The 14,601-nt window shown below is 29.1% G+C and overlaps 2 protein-coding genes across 2 annotated transcripts; one reads left to right on the top strand and one right to left on the bottom strand.

Moving 5' to 3' along the window:
- Nucleotides 1-2,891: 2,891 nt before the first annotated feature.
- On the bottom strand, nucleotides 2,892-4,330 carry LOC126678045 (RING-H2 finger protein ATL7-like). The gene has a single exon (XM_050372912.2). The coding sequence runs from the start codon at nucleotides 4,091-4,093 to the stop codon at nucleotides 3,140-3,142; it is 954 nt and encodes a 317-aa protein (XP_050228869.1). The 5' UTR covers nucleotides 4,094-4,330; the 3' UTR covers nucleotides 2,892-3,139.
- Nucleotides 4,331-5,810: 1,480 nt separating this feature from the next.
- On the top strand, nucleotides 5,811-7,622 carry LOC126679472 (purine-uracil permease NCS1). Its single transcript, XM_050374512.2, has one exon. It carries the CDS (start codon nucleotides 5,876-5,878, stop codon nucleotides 7,541-7,543), a length of 1,668 nt encoding a protein of 555 aa, XP_050230469.1. The 5' UTR covers nucleotides 5,811-5,875; the 3' UTR covers nucleotides 7,544-7,622.
- The last annotated feature ends 6,979 nt before the right edge of the window (nucleotides 7,623-14,601 follow it).

Below are 14,601 nucleotides of genomic sequence, written 5' to 3'. Positions count from 1 at the left end.
AATGGAAAACGAGCGTGTATTAGATTTTCCGTGAAACACACGTGAGATCAAATTTAAATTTTCAACTAGCTTGCTACTGTCCACATAATCAAATTTAAAGATGGAGCAAATAAATAAAAATTATAAAGCACATGGGCCTATTGAATACAAAAACTCAAAAAAGGAGCAGATAAATACAAACCTGAAAGTATGTGGGTCTTTTGTCATTTAAGACATAGACATTGTTAATACTTAACGGCGATTAAGGTTAAAAAGACCTATTAAAAAAAAATGAATAGTACATAACTGATTGAATACCAAACGTTAAAGAGAGACTAGATAAAAAAAATTAAAAATACATGGGCCTTTTGATGTGTTTAATTTTTTTTTTTCAAAAAAAATATAAACTAATTTGTCATAAAATTACTATGGTAGGTTGAATTATATATAATTTTATTAAGTATTTTCTTTAATTTTTTGTTTGTTCTTATTAATAGAATTTAAAATTTATAAAATAACAGAACATGCTATATTTATTTTTATCAATTTTATTAAATTTATGAATAAATAACACCATTTTGTCTTATATTAATGCTATTTGTGATGCCATTCTCAAGGGTTCGCAATTAGGAGCCTATAGCATATAAATGTCGATCACTTAAAGGAATATATCACTTTACCATTTATAAAAGAAATTTTTTTAGTTATGCAATAAAAAAAGAGGATGTTTATTGAAAAAATTGAACTTATGGGTCTAGGGAAATACTTACCTATATCTGATTCATGAAAAATTCATTGACCTATCCAATAAAGTGTTAGAGAAAGGAGAAAAAAGAAAAAATAATGAGAAGAGAAAAAATTATGTTAGATTTTCTAACATCTCATTGGATAGATGCATGGAAAATTCAAGAACCGGGTCTACGCAAGAATTTTCCATGAGTCTAATAGAATATTATACAGTGTTTATATCATTTGAATTTTAAACTATAAGTCACTAGCTAGCACGAAAACGGAAACGGAAAACGGAAAAACGGACACGGGAAAACGAAAGTTTTTTAAAATGAAGGACACGAAACGTGGGGGAAACGTGTAAATAACAAAAATGTAGGGATATATTTATAAAAATATTATCTAAATATTTATGATAATTAACAAAATAATTAATTTTAATATACTGAATATTTAAAACTTTATAAATATATAAAAAAATATAATATAATTCAACACAAATAAGTATATTTGATGTATTGTGGGCAATGCGAATGTAAAATTTATAGTAACTAGTTAGATTTTTTTATTTGTGGGTAATAATTTTAATTTTTTTACAAATTTTTAATTTTATTATTTACGGAAACGGCCCGAAACGTTTCGTACGGGTGTCCAAGAGTTTTCGGTTTCCGAAACGTTTCCGAAACGGGAAACGCAACTTTGTCGAAGTTTCCGTGCTTCTTAGGTCACTGGTATATAAAAAAAGGTTTACTCTTGTTTCCTATTATCTTAATAAAAAAAATATTTCTTTTATTATTTCAAGTAAGGATTATTACTTGATTTAATTTAGGCCTAATTACTCAAAACCCCCTCATTTTTATCCCTTTTTGCAATTATACCCTGACGTAGTAATTTTTTTAAATTTATCCTATTTTGTTTTTTTATTTCAATTGTACCCCAAATTTAAATTTTTTGTCAATTTAATCTGTTTAAGGATGGAAAGTTCAAAACAACTAAGTAGAAGAATATTATCATATCTTTTTTATTTTAAAAAGTACAAACAAATTCTCAATTTTTTAAAATTTTCAAATAAATCTTAAATTAATTAATTTTTAATTTTTATTAAATATTATATATATATATATATATATATATATATATATATTGGTAAGCTCATCCGGTTTCTAAAGATTCGTCCTGACTAATCCGGATCCGACCCGCGTCGCACACGTGGCATATATTAAAAACAAAATTTTCATGAAAATCGGTTCAACCGCGACGACCCGCCAAAAGGCGGCGCTCCTTCTCCGAGAAGGAGCAGCAGTCAAGATTGGAGAAGGAGCAAGGGCAGCTCCTTGATTGTGAAGGAGCTGCTCTTGCTCCTTCTCAGATTTGAGAAGGAGCTGAGCGGCTCCTTCTCCATCGGAGATTCTCCGATGGAGAAAGAGTTCTGGCGGGTCGGTGGGTCATATTTTTCAAAACAATGTTTTTAATTTTTTGTAAATTGATTTAATATATGTAATAGGTATTTTTTTTAACGGTTTTAATTTTAAAAAGTTATTGATAATTAATATATATTAAATAATAATTATTTTTTATTCTAGTGCGGGAAAAGGCTTTTTTATACTATTAATAACATTAGTATCTAATTAGAATATTTACAAAAAATGAAGGATTATTTTAAATCTTTTTTCAAGTGAAAAGAGGTTAATTTAATACTTTGGGTACAATTGAAACACAAACCAGCAAAATAGAGTAAAATTAAAAAAATCTGTACATCATGATATAATTGCAAAGGAGTTAAAGGTGAGGGGTTTTTAAGGAATTAGGCCTTTAATTTATTAAAAAGTTACTAGTGGTAGAAGAGTATAGGGCGTGGCTATGGCCTCCAAAGTTTCCTTAAGTCTCCAAGTAGGTCCCTGTACTTTTTTTTAGTTATTATTCAGATCCTTTCTGACTGTGGCTCCTCAAGCCTATATTGATCGCTAGCTAGTATTTTTCAGTTCCCATCAAACCCCTGTTAATTTACTTTATGTGTTCACATTTTTCAGTTATTTAATAATTATCTAATTTCTGAGTTTTAAAGTAATTAAGTATTGAAATATTTCTAACATAAACTTGTATGTCATGATCAGTTATTACTTTTTCAAAAATAATTTATATTTATTGAATTGATACTATCATATACTGATTTGTATAAGGGGTTGTACGAAGTCATGGATACCATATTTAGATAAATGAATGAAATTGATGCCTCTATTCTAAAGCAAATATTTATTAAAAAATTAACCTAGAAACAAAATATAATTCTATTTCTTACAAAGAGTGTCGCTAATGATGTTTAAACTGAAGAGTGTCGCTAATGATCTTTAAACCGAAGAGTGTCGCTAATGATGTTTAAACCGAGTAGTGTCCCTAATGATCTTTTAACCGAAGAGTGTCGGCAATGATCTTAACTCTGAAGAGTGTCGCTAGTCGAAGTCATCGCAGCACTTTGGCCAAATCTTATTTGCGGGAAAGATCTCAATAATCTTGAAGAAATTCGATCTAATTGCCTCATGGATCGTTCTCTACACGATCTTTTCCCCGCTAAAATACCATAAGAAGGTAAAGAAGATGACAAAGATGAAGAAGCTTTTTCAGAATCATCATTATCTCCTTGAATATCAATAATAACAAAACATTGATCCATTGATAAAGATCGCTTCAACTTCATAAATCTTTCTCGTTTCCCTTCCTTCGGCAAAATAAGCGACGAGCTATGCAACATTTTTCTCAATGACTCTCGCGAATCCGCGGTAGTAGTAATAGTAGAGGAAGAAGCATTTTCTTGATCACCTTGTTCAAGAAAATGACCTAAATCCTGAGTAGTAGTAGTAGTTCTTTCTCTTGTACCATTATTAAAAGCCGGCGATTCGTCTAAATACGAAGCCAAACGGTGACTTATAGGCGAAGAAGGAACCATAGGAGAAGCTACTATTGATGACCTACAAACCGGGCAGTTAGCGTGCGCTGCAAGCCAATCATCAATGCATGGGACATGAAAAATATGTCCACAACTAGGCAATAAACGCACAGAATCACCTTCTTCAAGGTCACCTAAACAAATAACACACTCACTAATTTGATCGTCATCAATATTTTGTTTTGAGTAGAAAAAAACGGGGATATCTTTAAGAACATGATCGTCTACTCCGATTCTCAGATCGCCATGCATGGGGTCAATAGTAGTGAATGAATCATCGGACGTTGATCTTGATCCTAATCTTCTTCTTGAGATGCACACTTTAACAAGTAAAAGATGGTATACAACTATAATTAGAGAAATAGTGGCAACAATTCCTAAAGAAATGAACAATGGACTAAAATCTGTTCCCTGAGATGATGGTGGCCCTAGTGGATCCATTGATGATCATTCAAAGATTGTAAAATTCTTGAGCTTGATGATGAAGATGATAATAAAGATTTAAATTTTGATGAATTGGGTTTTGTGGGGTTTTGGATTTGTTGTTAGATTTGGTCGTTGGACGAAAAATGGTGAGTGATTGGTTATATAAGGAGATATAGTAGTGTGAAAAGGGAGTTGAGTGAGGTTTGTTTCCATTTAAAGCGGAGCTTAGATGTTGAATTGATTGCTTGAAGAAATTTGTGGTTTGGAATTTGACATTTGTTTGTTGGTGATACTATATAGTGCAAAAATAATTGAGGTTTTTAAATTTTTTTGGAGGTTATATAGGTCACCTAATCTTTAATTTGGTTGGAGGATGGAAGCTACATAATGAATAAAGTATTTTCTTTATATTATTATAGAATAATTTTATCAATAAATTATAAATATGAAAAACCTAATTTATGGTTTCTACAACTTAAATATTTTTTTAAAAAAATATATTTAGTTTTTTTTTATAAAAGCACTGGTGATGTCTGGAATCCGACTAATTCAAACCAAGTCAAGTAGGAGTATTTAAGACGACAAAGCGCTCTTTTTTAGAAGGTTTCTAAAGATTTTCATAATTAGAACTCGAATTTGAAACTATTGGATAAACAAAAACGAGTCCTTTACGACTTCATTCAAACTCATGCTGGTTAAAAATATTATATATAACTTGACGCACATCGTAAACATATATAATAATTTTATTTTTTTATATTAATTTATATATTTAGATATTTTTACAAATGATCAAATAGAACTAGTTGAATTAAATGAGAAATAAAATAAAATAGATTAATTTTAAAGATATATTATAAAAGTGAAAAATATTGAAATATTAAACAAGAATAGTGAGTAATGTTTTCCTTTGAAAATAAAACGTAAAGAGCAAAGAGTCTCGACTCTCAAATTTATGTCTGGAGGTAAAATAAGTTATTTTACTTTTTTATTCAATTAAGTTTTTTAATTTGTGTGTTGGGATCAAACAAGTTCTTTTTAAATTTTTAAATTAATTAAATTCTAAACTCTTTTAATTCATGACCTCATAGTCTGTATATTTCAAACGTTTGACTTATTCGACTCGAGACACAAATTTAAAATCTAATTGATTAAAGAGATCGATTTGATCCCGAAATATAAATTTAGGGATCTAATTTACTAAAAAAACAAAAAAAATAACTTATTAGATTCTGAAGTACAAATTCGAAAACTGGGTTGATTTCTGTTCGAAAATGTTAATTATATTATCCTTCAAATAACTTATAAATACACAATTCAATCATTTTATTAACTTTCATATATATTTAATAGTATTATTTGAATTTTGTTATTGAATATACAATTATTTTTAGAATTTTAGTTCTATAAACCTCCTAAAATTTGCAAAATGATTTATTACTATAAAAATATGTGTGACAAACATATAATTTTATAAATTACTAACGTAAAATTTTGGCAAAGGGGAATATGTAATTTCTCTAATTTTATGGATTCTAATTATGAGTTGCTTGGGATTAAATTGACCCAAATTACAAAATTATTGGGCGAAAATGTCAAGAAGTTTATTCATTTGGAATCTAAACACTTGCAATAAAAACAAATAAATGGTGGCAATAGAATCAATAGTTGAAATTGCAAACTTTATCAACCACATATCCATATCATCAATAGATACCACACAGATTCTACACACATTTACAAAAAAAAAAAAAAAAGAGGCCAAAATCTGAATCTTTTAGTGAAAACACCATCACTATGACTTCAAAATGTTTCAATTTCCATCTGCATCTCACTTCTGCAAAATCAAGAAACTCAAAAAAGCTACCTTATTTACCCATTTACCCTTCATCCCCAGCTCTCATAACCACCAAATTTAACTTTCTCCACATGAAAACTTGTACCCTTTTAAACAATCATCACACTCAGCCAAATCAGACTCACAATAGTACAAAATTTGATGAATTTGAAGCTGATCCATCTCTTACAAATGATGAACTCAAACCAACAACACCAAACCAAAGAACATTTTCAGGCTATGAAATGGCCAGTTTATGGATTGGTTTAGTAGTTGGTGTACCATCATATTATTTAGCTGGTAGTCTTGTTGACCTTGGTATGGCTTGGTGGCAAGGTATAGCTACTGTTGTTTGTGCTAATATAATTCTTTTATTTCCCTTAGTTTTGACAGGTCATCCTGGTACTAAATATGGAATTTCATTCCCAGTTTTAGCCAGGTCAGCTTTTGGTGTGCATGGTTCTCATATTCCTTCAATTCTTAGGGCTTTAGTGGGCTGTGGTTGGTATGGAATTGAAACTTGGATTGGTGGTGAAGCAATTTTCATTCTTTTACCTAGTTTCATAAAGGTTTCATCATGGTCTCAAATTTGGCCTTGGCTTGGTACTTCTCCTTTGGAATTTTCTTGTTTTATTGTCTTTTGGGTGGTTCAATTTGGTATTATTTTGAAAGGAATTGAAGGGATTAGAGAGTTGGAGAAATTTTCAGCTCCAATTTTGATATTTCTTACATTTTGTTTACTAAGTTGGGCTTATGTTAAAGCTAATGGGTTTAATCATATGTTTTCTTTGTCTTCTACACTTACTAACTCTCAATTTTGGGCTCTTTTTTTCCCTTCATTAACAGCAAATATAAGTTTTTGGTCCACTCTAGCCCTAAACATACCTGATTTTACAAGATATGCCAAGTCTCAAAATGACCAAATTGTTGGTCAAATTGGTCTTCCAATTTTCATGGGTGCATTTACATTTGTGGGTCTAGCAGTTACTTCTTCAACCAAGGTTATTTTTGGGAAATTAATCACAAATCCAATTCAACTTCTTGATCAAATTGGAGGGCCAATTACAATGATTTTAGCAATTTTAGGGATTAGTTTAGCTACTATAACAACAAATATTGCTGCAAATATTGTAGCACCAGCTAATGCACTTGTTAATCTTAGCCCCTCATATTTTACATTTAGAAGAGGTGCTTTTTTAACTGCATTACTTGGCATTGCATTTCAACCTTGGAGATTACTTAAATCAAGTGAAAGTTTTGTTTATACTTGGTTATTGGGCTATTCGGCCCTATTGGGCCCAATTGGTGGTATATTATTGGTGGATTATTATCTTATTCAAAGAACTAATTTAAATGTGAAGGATTTATATAGTTTGAATCCAAATGGAACTTATTTCTATTCAGGAGGTTTCAATTTGGTTGCTATGGTTTCACTTGTTTTGGGGATTTTGCCTGTGATTCCAGGTTTCTTACAAAAAATTGGAGTTTTGTCTACAATTCCAAGTTTCTTTGTTGTTGTGTATAATAATGCTTGGTTTTTTAGCTTCTTCTTAGCAGGTTTTGTACATTGGATTTTGTCTATTATTTTAGCAAAATATAGGAATATTGTTTGTGAGGAATTTGTATAAATGAAAAATTCAGTTGTAATATTAATGTTGATCTTCTTTATCAATAACATATGGAATGGAAGGGCCTTTCTTGTAGACATATCTTTATCATACAATTTGACATTATTGCATACAACTTATTAATTTTCTTTTAGTCATATTTTAATTATTTACCAAAGAAGCAGAAAATTGAAGGAGACAAGAAAAGGGAAAAATGACTAATAACTAAAGAAAAAAAACATAGCGAAACGGTTAAAAAATAATACCAGAAGAAATAGAAAACAATCATGTGATGGACGGTAAAAAAGAATGGATGTCCGTTTTACCCTTTTAATTTTGCCCCTTAATTGAAAGAAGTTCTTCTCCTAGAATTTTTACCATCTATAGGGAGTTAGTACTAGACGTGTAAAATCTAGTCCAAACATAATTTTTAAATTATATCGATAAATGTGATAAATATTATGAACAGAAGGGAGCTGTATAATATTGGTACCATAATAAATCTAATGAATAATGGGTAGCTTATGCTTGGAGGTACATGCAAATATTATACCATTATATGCAACTTCCATAATTATTGTATTCTTCCCACTCCTGATTTGTACTATTACTTGAACTGCGAGAGTAAAGGATGTGAAACCGCGCTGAGGGTGATGGAAATGACTCCCCAGGAACTACGACGAGAGGTTGGTTTTGGTACAGACAATTATTTTATAATCGTACGAGGAAGAATATTTCTGATTAAATTAATAATATTACTCCATTTATAAGTATATTACTATATAAAAGGCTACCATTATTTGAGACATAGCAATAAGAAAAAAGGACCTAAACATAAGAGACATAGGAAGTACAATTATTTTCAAACACATTCTTTAATGTTGGTGTTGTTCTTAGCCATTCAATAATTCTAAGGATAGCCTGATAAAGATAAATTTAATCTTATTTAGTGTTATTTTTTTAATAAATGATCAATTATTATAAAATTAGGAAAATTATTATCTAAATTCGGTCCATGAAAATTTCATGTACCTATCCAATTAGGTGTTAGAAAAATGTGAAAAAAGAGAAAATAATGAAAAGAGAGAGAAAATTGTGTTAAATTTTCTAACACCTTATTGGATAGGTGCATGAAAAATTCATGGACCGGGTATAGATAAGAATTTCCCATAAAATTAAGTCATAAAAATTGAAAGGGAAACAGAATTTTAAAAATTATTACAAAATAACATACGAAATCAACAAAACAATTCAAATATTTTAGAATATCATTTTTCGAATAGGAAAAATAAAGATGAAAAGAAGTAAAAAAACGTATCAGCTCTTAAAAAAAACTATAATAAACTAGAGATTCATATTGTTATTTTCTATCTAAATATCCTCTTATTTTGAGTGTTACTCACCTCAATTTAAATGTTAAAATATTAGATATATATAATTCATCAAAGTTCAAATTATTAGATGAGATTTTGACAATAATATTATCTCTAATATATTTTTACATGTGTTCATTAAATTAAAAATTTGAATAAAATATTTATTTAATTTCAAATATTAAACTCGAAATTTTTAATTATAAAAATTGTGATAACATTAATTAATTTATTTAAAAGATTAAATCATTGTAAATAATAATTAATATAAATTAGGAATTCCTGCAAGTTGTACATGTGGTAGTTTTATACATTTAATATATATCTGCAATTAATTATTACTCTGCCGGTGTATAATATTTATCGCATTTATTTACTTCAAATATTGGTTACTTCACATAGATTAAAAAAATAATAAGTATGAGCAGTGTTTTAAAAACCGGACCAGACCGGCCGGTCGAACCGGTTGAACCGCGAATCGGACAGTGGTCCGGTCTGAAACTGCAAAAAATCGGATCTTTTGGTTGGACCGGGTTGGACCGATTGAACCGTATTAAACCGGTAAAAAACCGGATGTTGAACCGGATCGGACCAGATTGAACCGGTGAATTAGAAATTTTTTTAAATTTATCAAACCGGTTGAACCGGAAACCGTTGGCCTCACCGGTTCGGCCACCGGTTCGGTTTTTAAAACACTGAGTATGAGTAGCCACCTATTTTACAAACAGGTAAAAAAGATAAAAGATATAGATGATTTTCAAAAAAAATTGTCCAGGTGACGAGTTTGTGATCCACCTGTTTGAATTTAAGCGGGCTTCATCAGTATGCAATTGCAAATTTGAAATATTAAAATGTAATTAGCCGCGAATGGCCTATAAAAATTCAAATAGATTGTGTTATAAGTCTAAAAAATTAGACTAATTGTAATATATTAGAAATTTATGACTCAATTTGTAAGTTTGACGGATTAAATTGACCATACACAAATTCATAGGGTTCTAGAAGCCATTTTAAAACTTTCAGATACTAAAACACCTTTAAACCTTTTTTTTATGTTATATACTAATTAATACGAATTTAATTAATTAAATTTTTAGGATGGACATTCAACCTAATCTAAACACTCACTTACACACTCCTAATTCTAATAAAACTTATAAACTTACCCATTCACACACTCGCACTACCAAAAAATCTGCTTTTAGCGACATATTTTTCTATCGCTAAAAGCAGGAAATCCGTCGGAAAATGGTTTTTCGAAGGATTGCCGACAGATTCAATTTGTCGGCAAATATATGGTCGCTAAATTATTTAGCGAAGAATAAAGAAAATTAGCGACAGATTTGGATATGTCGTTAATTTTTTAAAATAAAAAATATTTTTTTAATTAAATCATAAAATGATTTATTATTTAATATGTCGCTCACCGTCACCCACCTAGGATTTCTGCAAACTTTCAACTAGTAGGTCACTCATCTTTTCATTGCTCCCACCCAATACTCTTTAACCCTGAAGTTCCCCCACGTGTAATTCTAACTGGGATCTTGATTACATTTCTATGTATAATATATTTATAAGAAAATATTTCAAAGTAATCCACTTCATATGTCTGAACACAACTCTTATTAACAAGACGAGCTTTTAACTTAGCAATAGAGCCATCAAAATTAACTTTAACAACAAAAACCATTTATATACAATAGTTTGTTTTCCTACAGGTAAATCTACTAATGTCTAAGTACAAATAGTATCTAAATCATTCATCTCCTTAATCATAGCCTTACGCCATCTAGAAGGGAAAGCCTCTTTAATAGTCTTAGGAGCAGAAACAGAGTCAAGAGATGCAATAAAAGAATAGGAGAACAACGACAAATGGCTATTAAATTTACCTTTGTTAAGAGCGGCATGAAGATCATTACTCGAAGGCAGATCTGATAATAAAGATAGTGCCTCATTAGGAAATGGTGTCGGAGAATCCAGAATAGGTGCAATATCAGAACTGGACGAATGTGTTCGACGGGAATATGTATGTAGTATAGGAAATTTACCATGAGCTAGAGAATGAGCATAAAACGGGACAAAATATTGAACGGTTCTTCATCAAATATAACTATGTCGTCTGAGAATAATCATCCAAATCAGTAACAAAACATATAGATCCAATTTTAACTATAGCTGGACAAGGACCTCAAACATCAAAGTTTTTTAAATCAAAATATGCACTAGCTTGCTTATTGATTCTTGGACTAGAGTTAAGAAGATGATTTTTGCAAACCGACACGACTCACAATCTAAAGACGACATGCTAGAAAATTGAGGAAAAAGTTTCTTTAAAAAGGGAGAGAAGGATGGCAATACTGACTGTATGCTTCAAAAGGAGTTACAATTGTGGTACAATCAATAGACTATGCTATTTTTAGATCAAGGATGTAAAGATCTCTAGACTTGTGTTTCTTATCAATAACCTTCTTAATCGGAAGATTCTAAAGCAAATAGTGATTAGAAGTAAATATGATAGAACAATTGAATATACGTGTGATTTAAATAACAGACATCTAAAAGATAAATGAGATAAAGTGAAAACAAATGACAAAGGTAATGATATGGTGCCATTAATCTTTCAAGACCTAATATCACATAATTTTGAACCATCAGCTAAAGTAACAGATAACTAGACTGATTTGACTGAAATTAGAGAATAATTTGGGATAACCTATCATATGATTTGTAGCACCTAAATCTATCACCCGTTGTGAAGATAAGAAAATAAGATAGTATAAACTAGACTATATTGAGATTTCACTATTCTTTGAATCGGTCTGGCATATACTCATATGCTGGTATAGTAACTGAATTTGTAGAGGTCTTACAAGTAGATGCAATATTGATAGACTGAGGTATTCTACTGTAAATTTTTGCAATCTCGCTTCATATGATCCGACTTATTACAGTAGTGATAAATATTTTCTATTATAATTTTTGCATAAAAACTTGAACGATTAATTCTACACGTGCACCGAATCAATTATAGCAAGCAATACTCAGAGAATCGGAGGATTTTACAAGGACGATATTAATTTTGAAAGAAGTCAAAATATCTCAGATTTATGTGCAAATAGTAATAAATAAATATAATAATTTATCTCATAATATATTTTAGATTTTTTTTTGTAATAGATCCTTTAATTTAGGGTTAAATGCAAATTCATACACCAACTTTGACCTAATTTGCAATTACAACATAAACTTTAAAACTTGGCAATGTCAGTAATCAACTTTACATTTTTGGCAAATCGATACACTAAACTCAAAAAACACTAACGTGGACATTGTAATAAACCGTCATTTATCATTTTATGATTGGTCGGTGTACCAATTTGCCAAGAAATGAAAGTTGATTACCGACATTATCAAATTTAAAAGTTTATGTTGTAATTGCAAATTAGGTCAAAATTGGTGTATGAATTTGCATTTAACCCTTTAATTTACTTGCAATCAATTTTCTTGTTGTGATTCATCAACGACTCCATCACATATTTTATGAAAATATAAATAAAGTCTTGTCTTAAAATGTCAAGATCTGATAGCCTTATTGTTTATCAAAAATAAAAATAAAGAAGTCTTTGACATTTAAAGTCATGTCAAAACAAAAGAGTTTTAATTGGTGCTCGAATTTATTTAAAAATATATTAAATTTATACATGTAATAAAACCGATGTGTACTAATTTTCATATATAAATTTGACCGCTAGTTACGCGTAAGTTAATAGTATTAATATTAATTTTATAATCTTATAGCAAAATCATCATATTAAGTTTGTATTAAATTGGCATTGACATCTGTATATCAATATATTTATCTACGTCTACTAGGATGTGACAGAACATGTGAATTAACTAGGAATATAAATTAATAATGTGTATCACACATAGAGCAAAAACCATGCAACGAATAGAGAAGATAAGACAAAATCTTAATCTATTATTAAGATAACATTGAAGCTAATGAACACTACCATATAGGGCTGTACAATTGGTACCATAATTTTACTCGTGTGGCGTCTGTGGTGCTGTTATGGCGTGCTATATATCAACACCATATAAATAAAATTGTATAATTAAATATAATTAAAACGAAATTATATATTTTAAGATAAATTATATAAAATTATAGAGTTTAAACTTTTATAAAAAATTTATAAAAATTTAGCCTTTTTTCAGTCATATAGTCTAATAATTATAATATTAGAGTATGCTAAAATAAACCGAAAACACAATATAAATAAATTGAGAGTGGGTTGCAGAGGAGAAATATAAAATAATATTAATTATTTTGGGTTATTTTTTGTAAATAATTATACAGTATGTGAATTTTTTTTTAGTGACATATTTATTATAGATGTTCTTTATTTGGCGATTTTCCACTAATTTCGCACTCCTTTTGATGATTAGTGGATGACTCAATTCTTTCGCCCGTGAGTTTAGTGTTCTTTTCGTAACAATAAAAATATTTTTGTAATAAAAAGTATAGTTCAGTGACCAATTTGTAAGAAAATTGACTTTATTAACCTTTTTGAAATTTCCTGAGACGTGAGTGACTCAGAGAGTTTAATATCCCCATAATAATACTATCTCTGATTATACAACTGCTACAGCTAGCAGCTCTACTTTCATCATACCAGTTTCTAATTACTGTTTTTGTGTTATGTCTATTTTTAACATTAAACTCATTAATATTAATACAAAACACACCTTTATTTGACGGAATCCATCATAAAATAATGATTGTAATTGTTGCAGAAATTCAACTTGTTTGAAAACTAAAATTTAATATTATCATTTTTGAAAATAAAAAATAAACCATTTTTAATTAAATTAGATCATATTTAATTCGACTAACATATTAGGATAGAAAAAATTCTAAATCTCAAAATTGGCCCAAAAAAATATTTAAATTAAAAGTAAAAAAACTATAAAATTTAGGATTTTGAGAAAGTTTCTCCCAAAAGAACGGTTAGGATTTTTTTTTCTATTTAATTGCTCTTAGTTGGTCAATTATGCAAGTGGCCATGATATTTCTTTTTAGAGAGGAGTGGAACTAAGAAGAAACCTTCAATCAAATGGTTTCATGTTGAAATTTGAGTATATTTATTTCTAAGAATGACCCAAATACTACTCGGTCAATTAACACTCACATGTTATCTTTTGACACTTCCAAATTTTTAGCCAATGAAACATCCAAGAATACTACCATTTTGAGAAATTAAGGAAACGGTCAGATTATAAATTAATATTTACTATTTTTTAGAATAGTTTTTCAACGAGTACTAATCTTGATTAAATTATTTCAGCAGCCAAGTTTGGTAAATATTTATATAGTAGACTATATTTGAATCATTCATAAAGTTTATTTATTAATTATTATATTGTAATTTCCATGAAAAGATAAATACTATTTTTTAAGTTGAATTTACATCAATATTAAAAAAACAAATATTTGTCAACTAAAACCTTATAATTTTGTAACATTGTAACATGTGTGTGGAGTATGTCAACCAAGAAAACCCATTATAACTGCTTAATAACATTATTATCAAAATATTATTCAGTTATGCTACGAACAAATCAATAGAATTTTTATAATATTCGAATATTTAATAATAATAGAATAAAATTTTTAATATAGTAAACACTTATTAATTTGTT

The sequence above is a fragment of the Mercurialis annua genome, linkage group LG4 (genome assembly GCF_937616625.2).
Source record: "Mercurialis annua linkage group LG4, ddMerAnnu1.2, whole genome shotgun sequence".
In the NCBI taxonomy this organism is placed as follows: Eukaryota; Viridiplantae; Streptophyta; class Magnoliopsida; order Malpighiales; family Euphorbiaceae; genus Mercurialis; species Mercurialis annua.
Note: the sequence above shows the minus strand (reverse complement) of the source record. Positions and strands in the feature narration are given on the sequence as shown.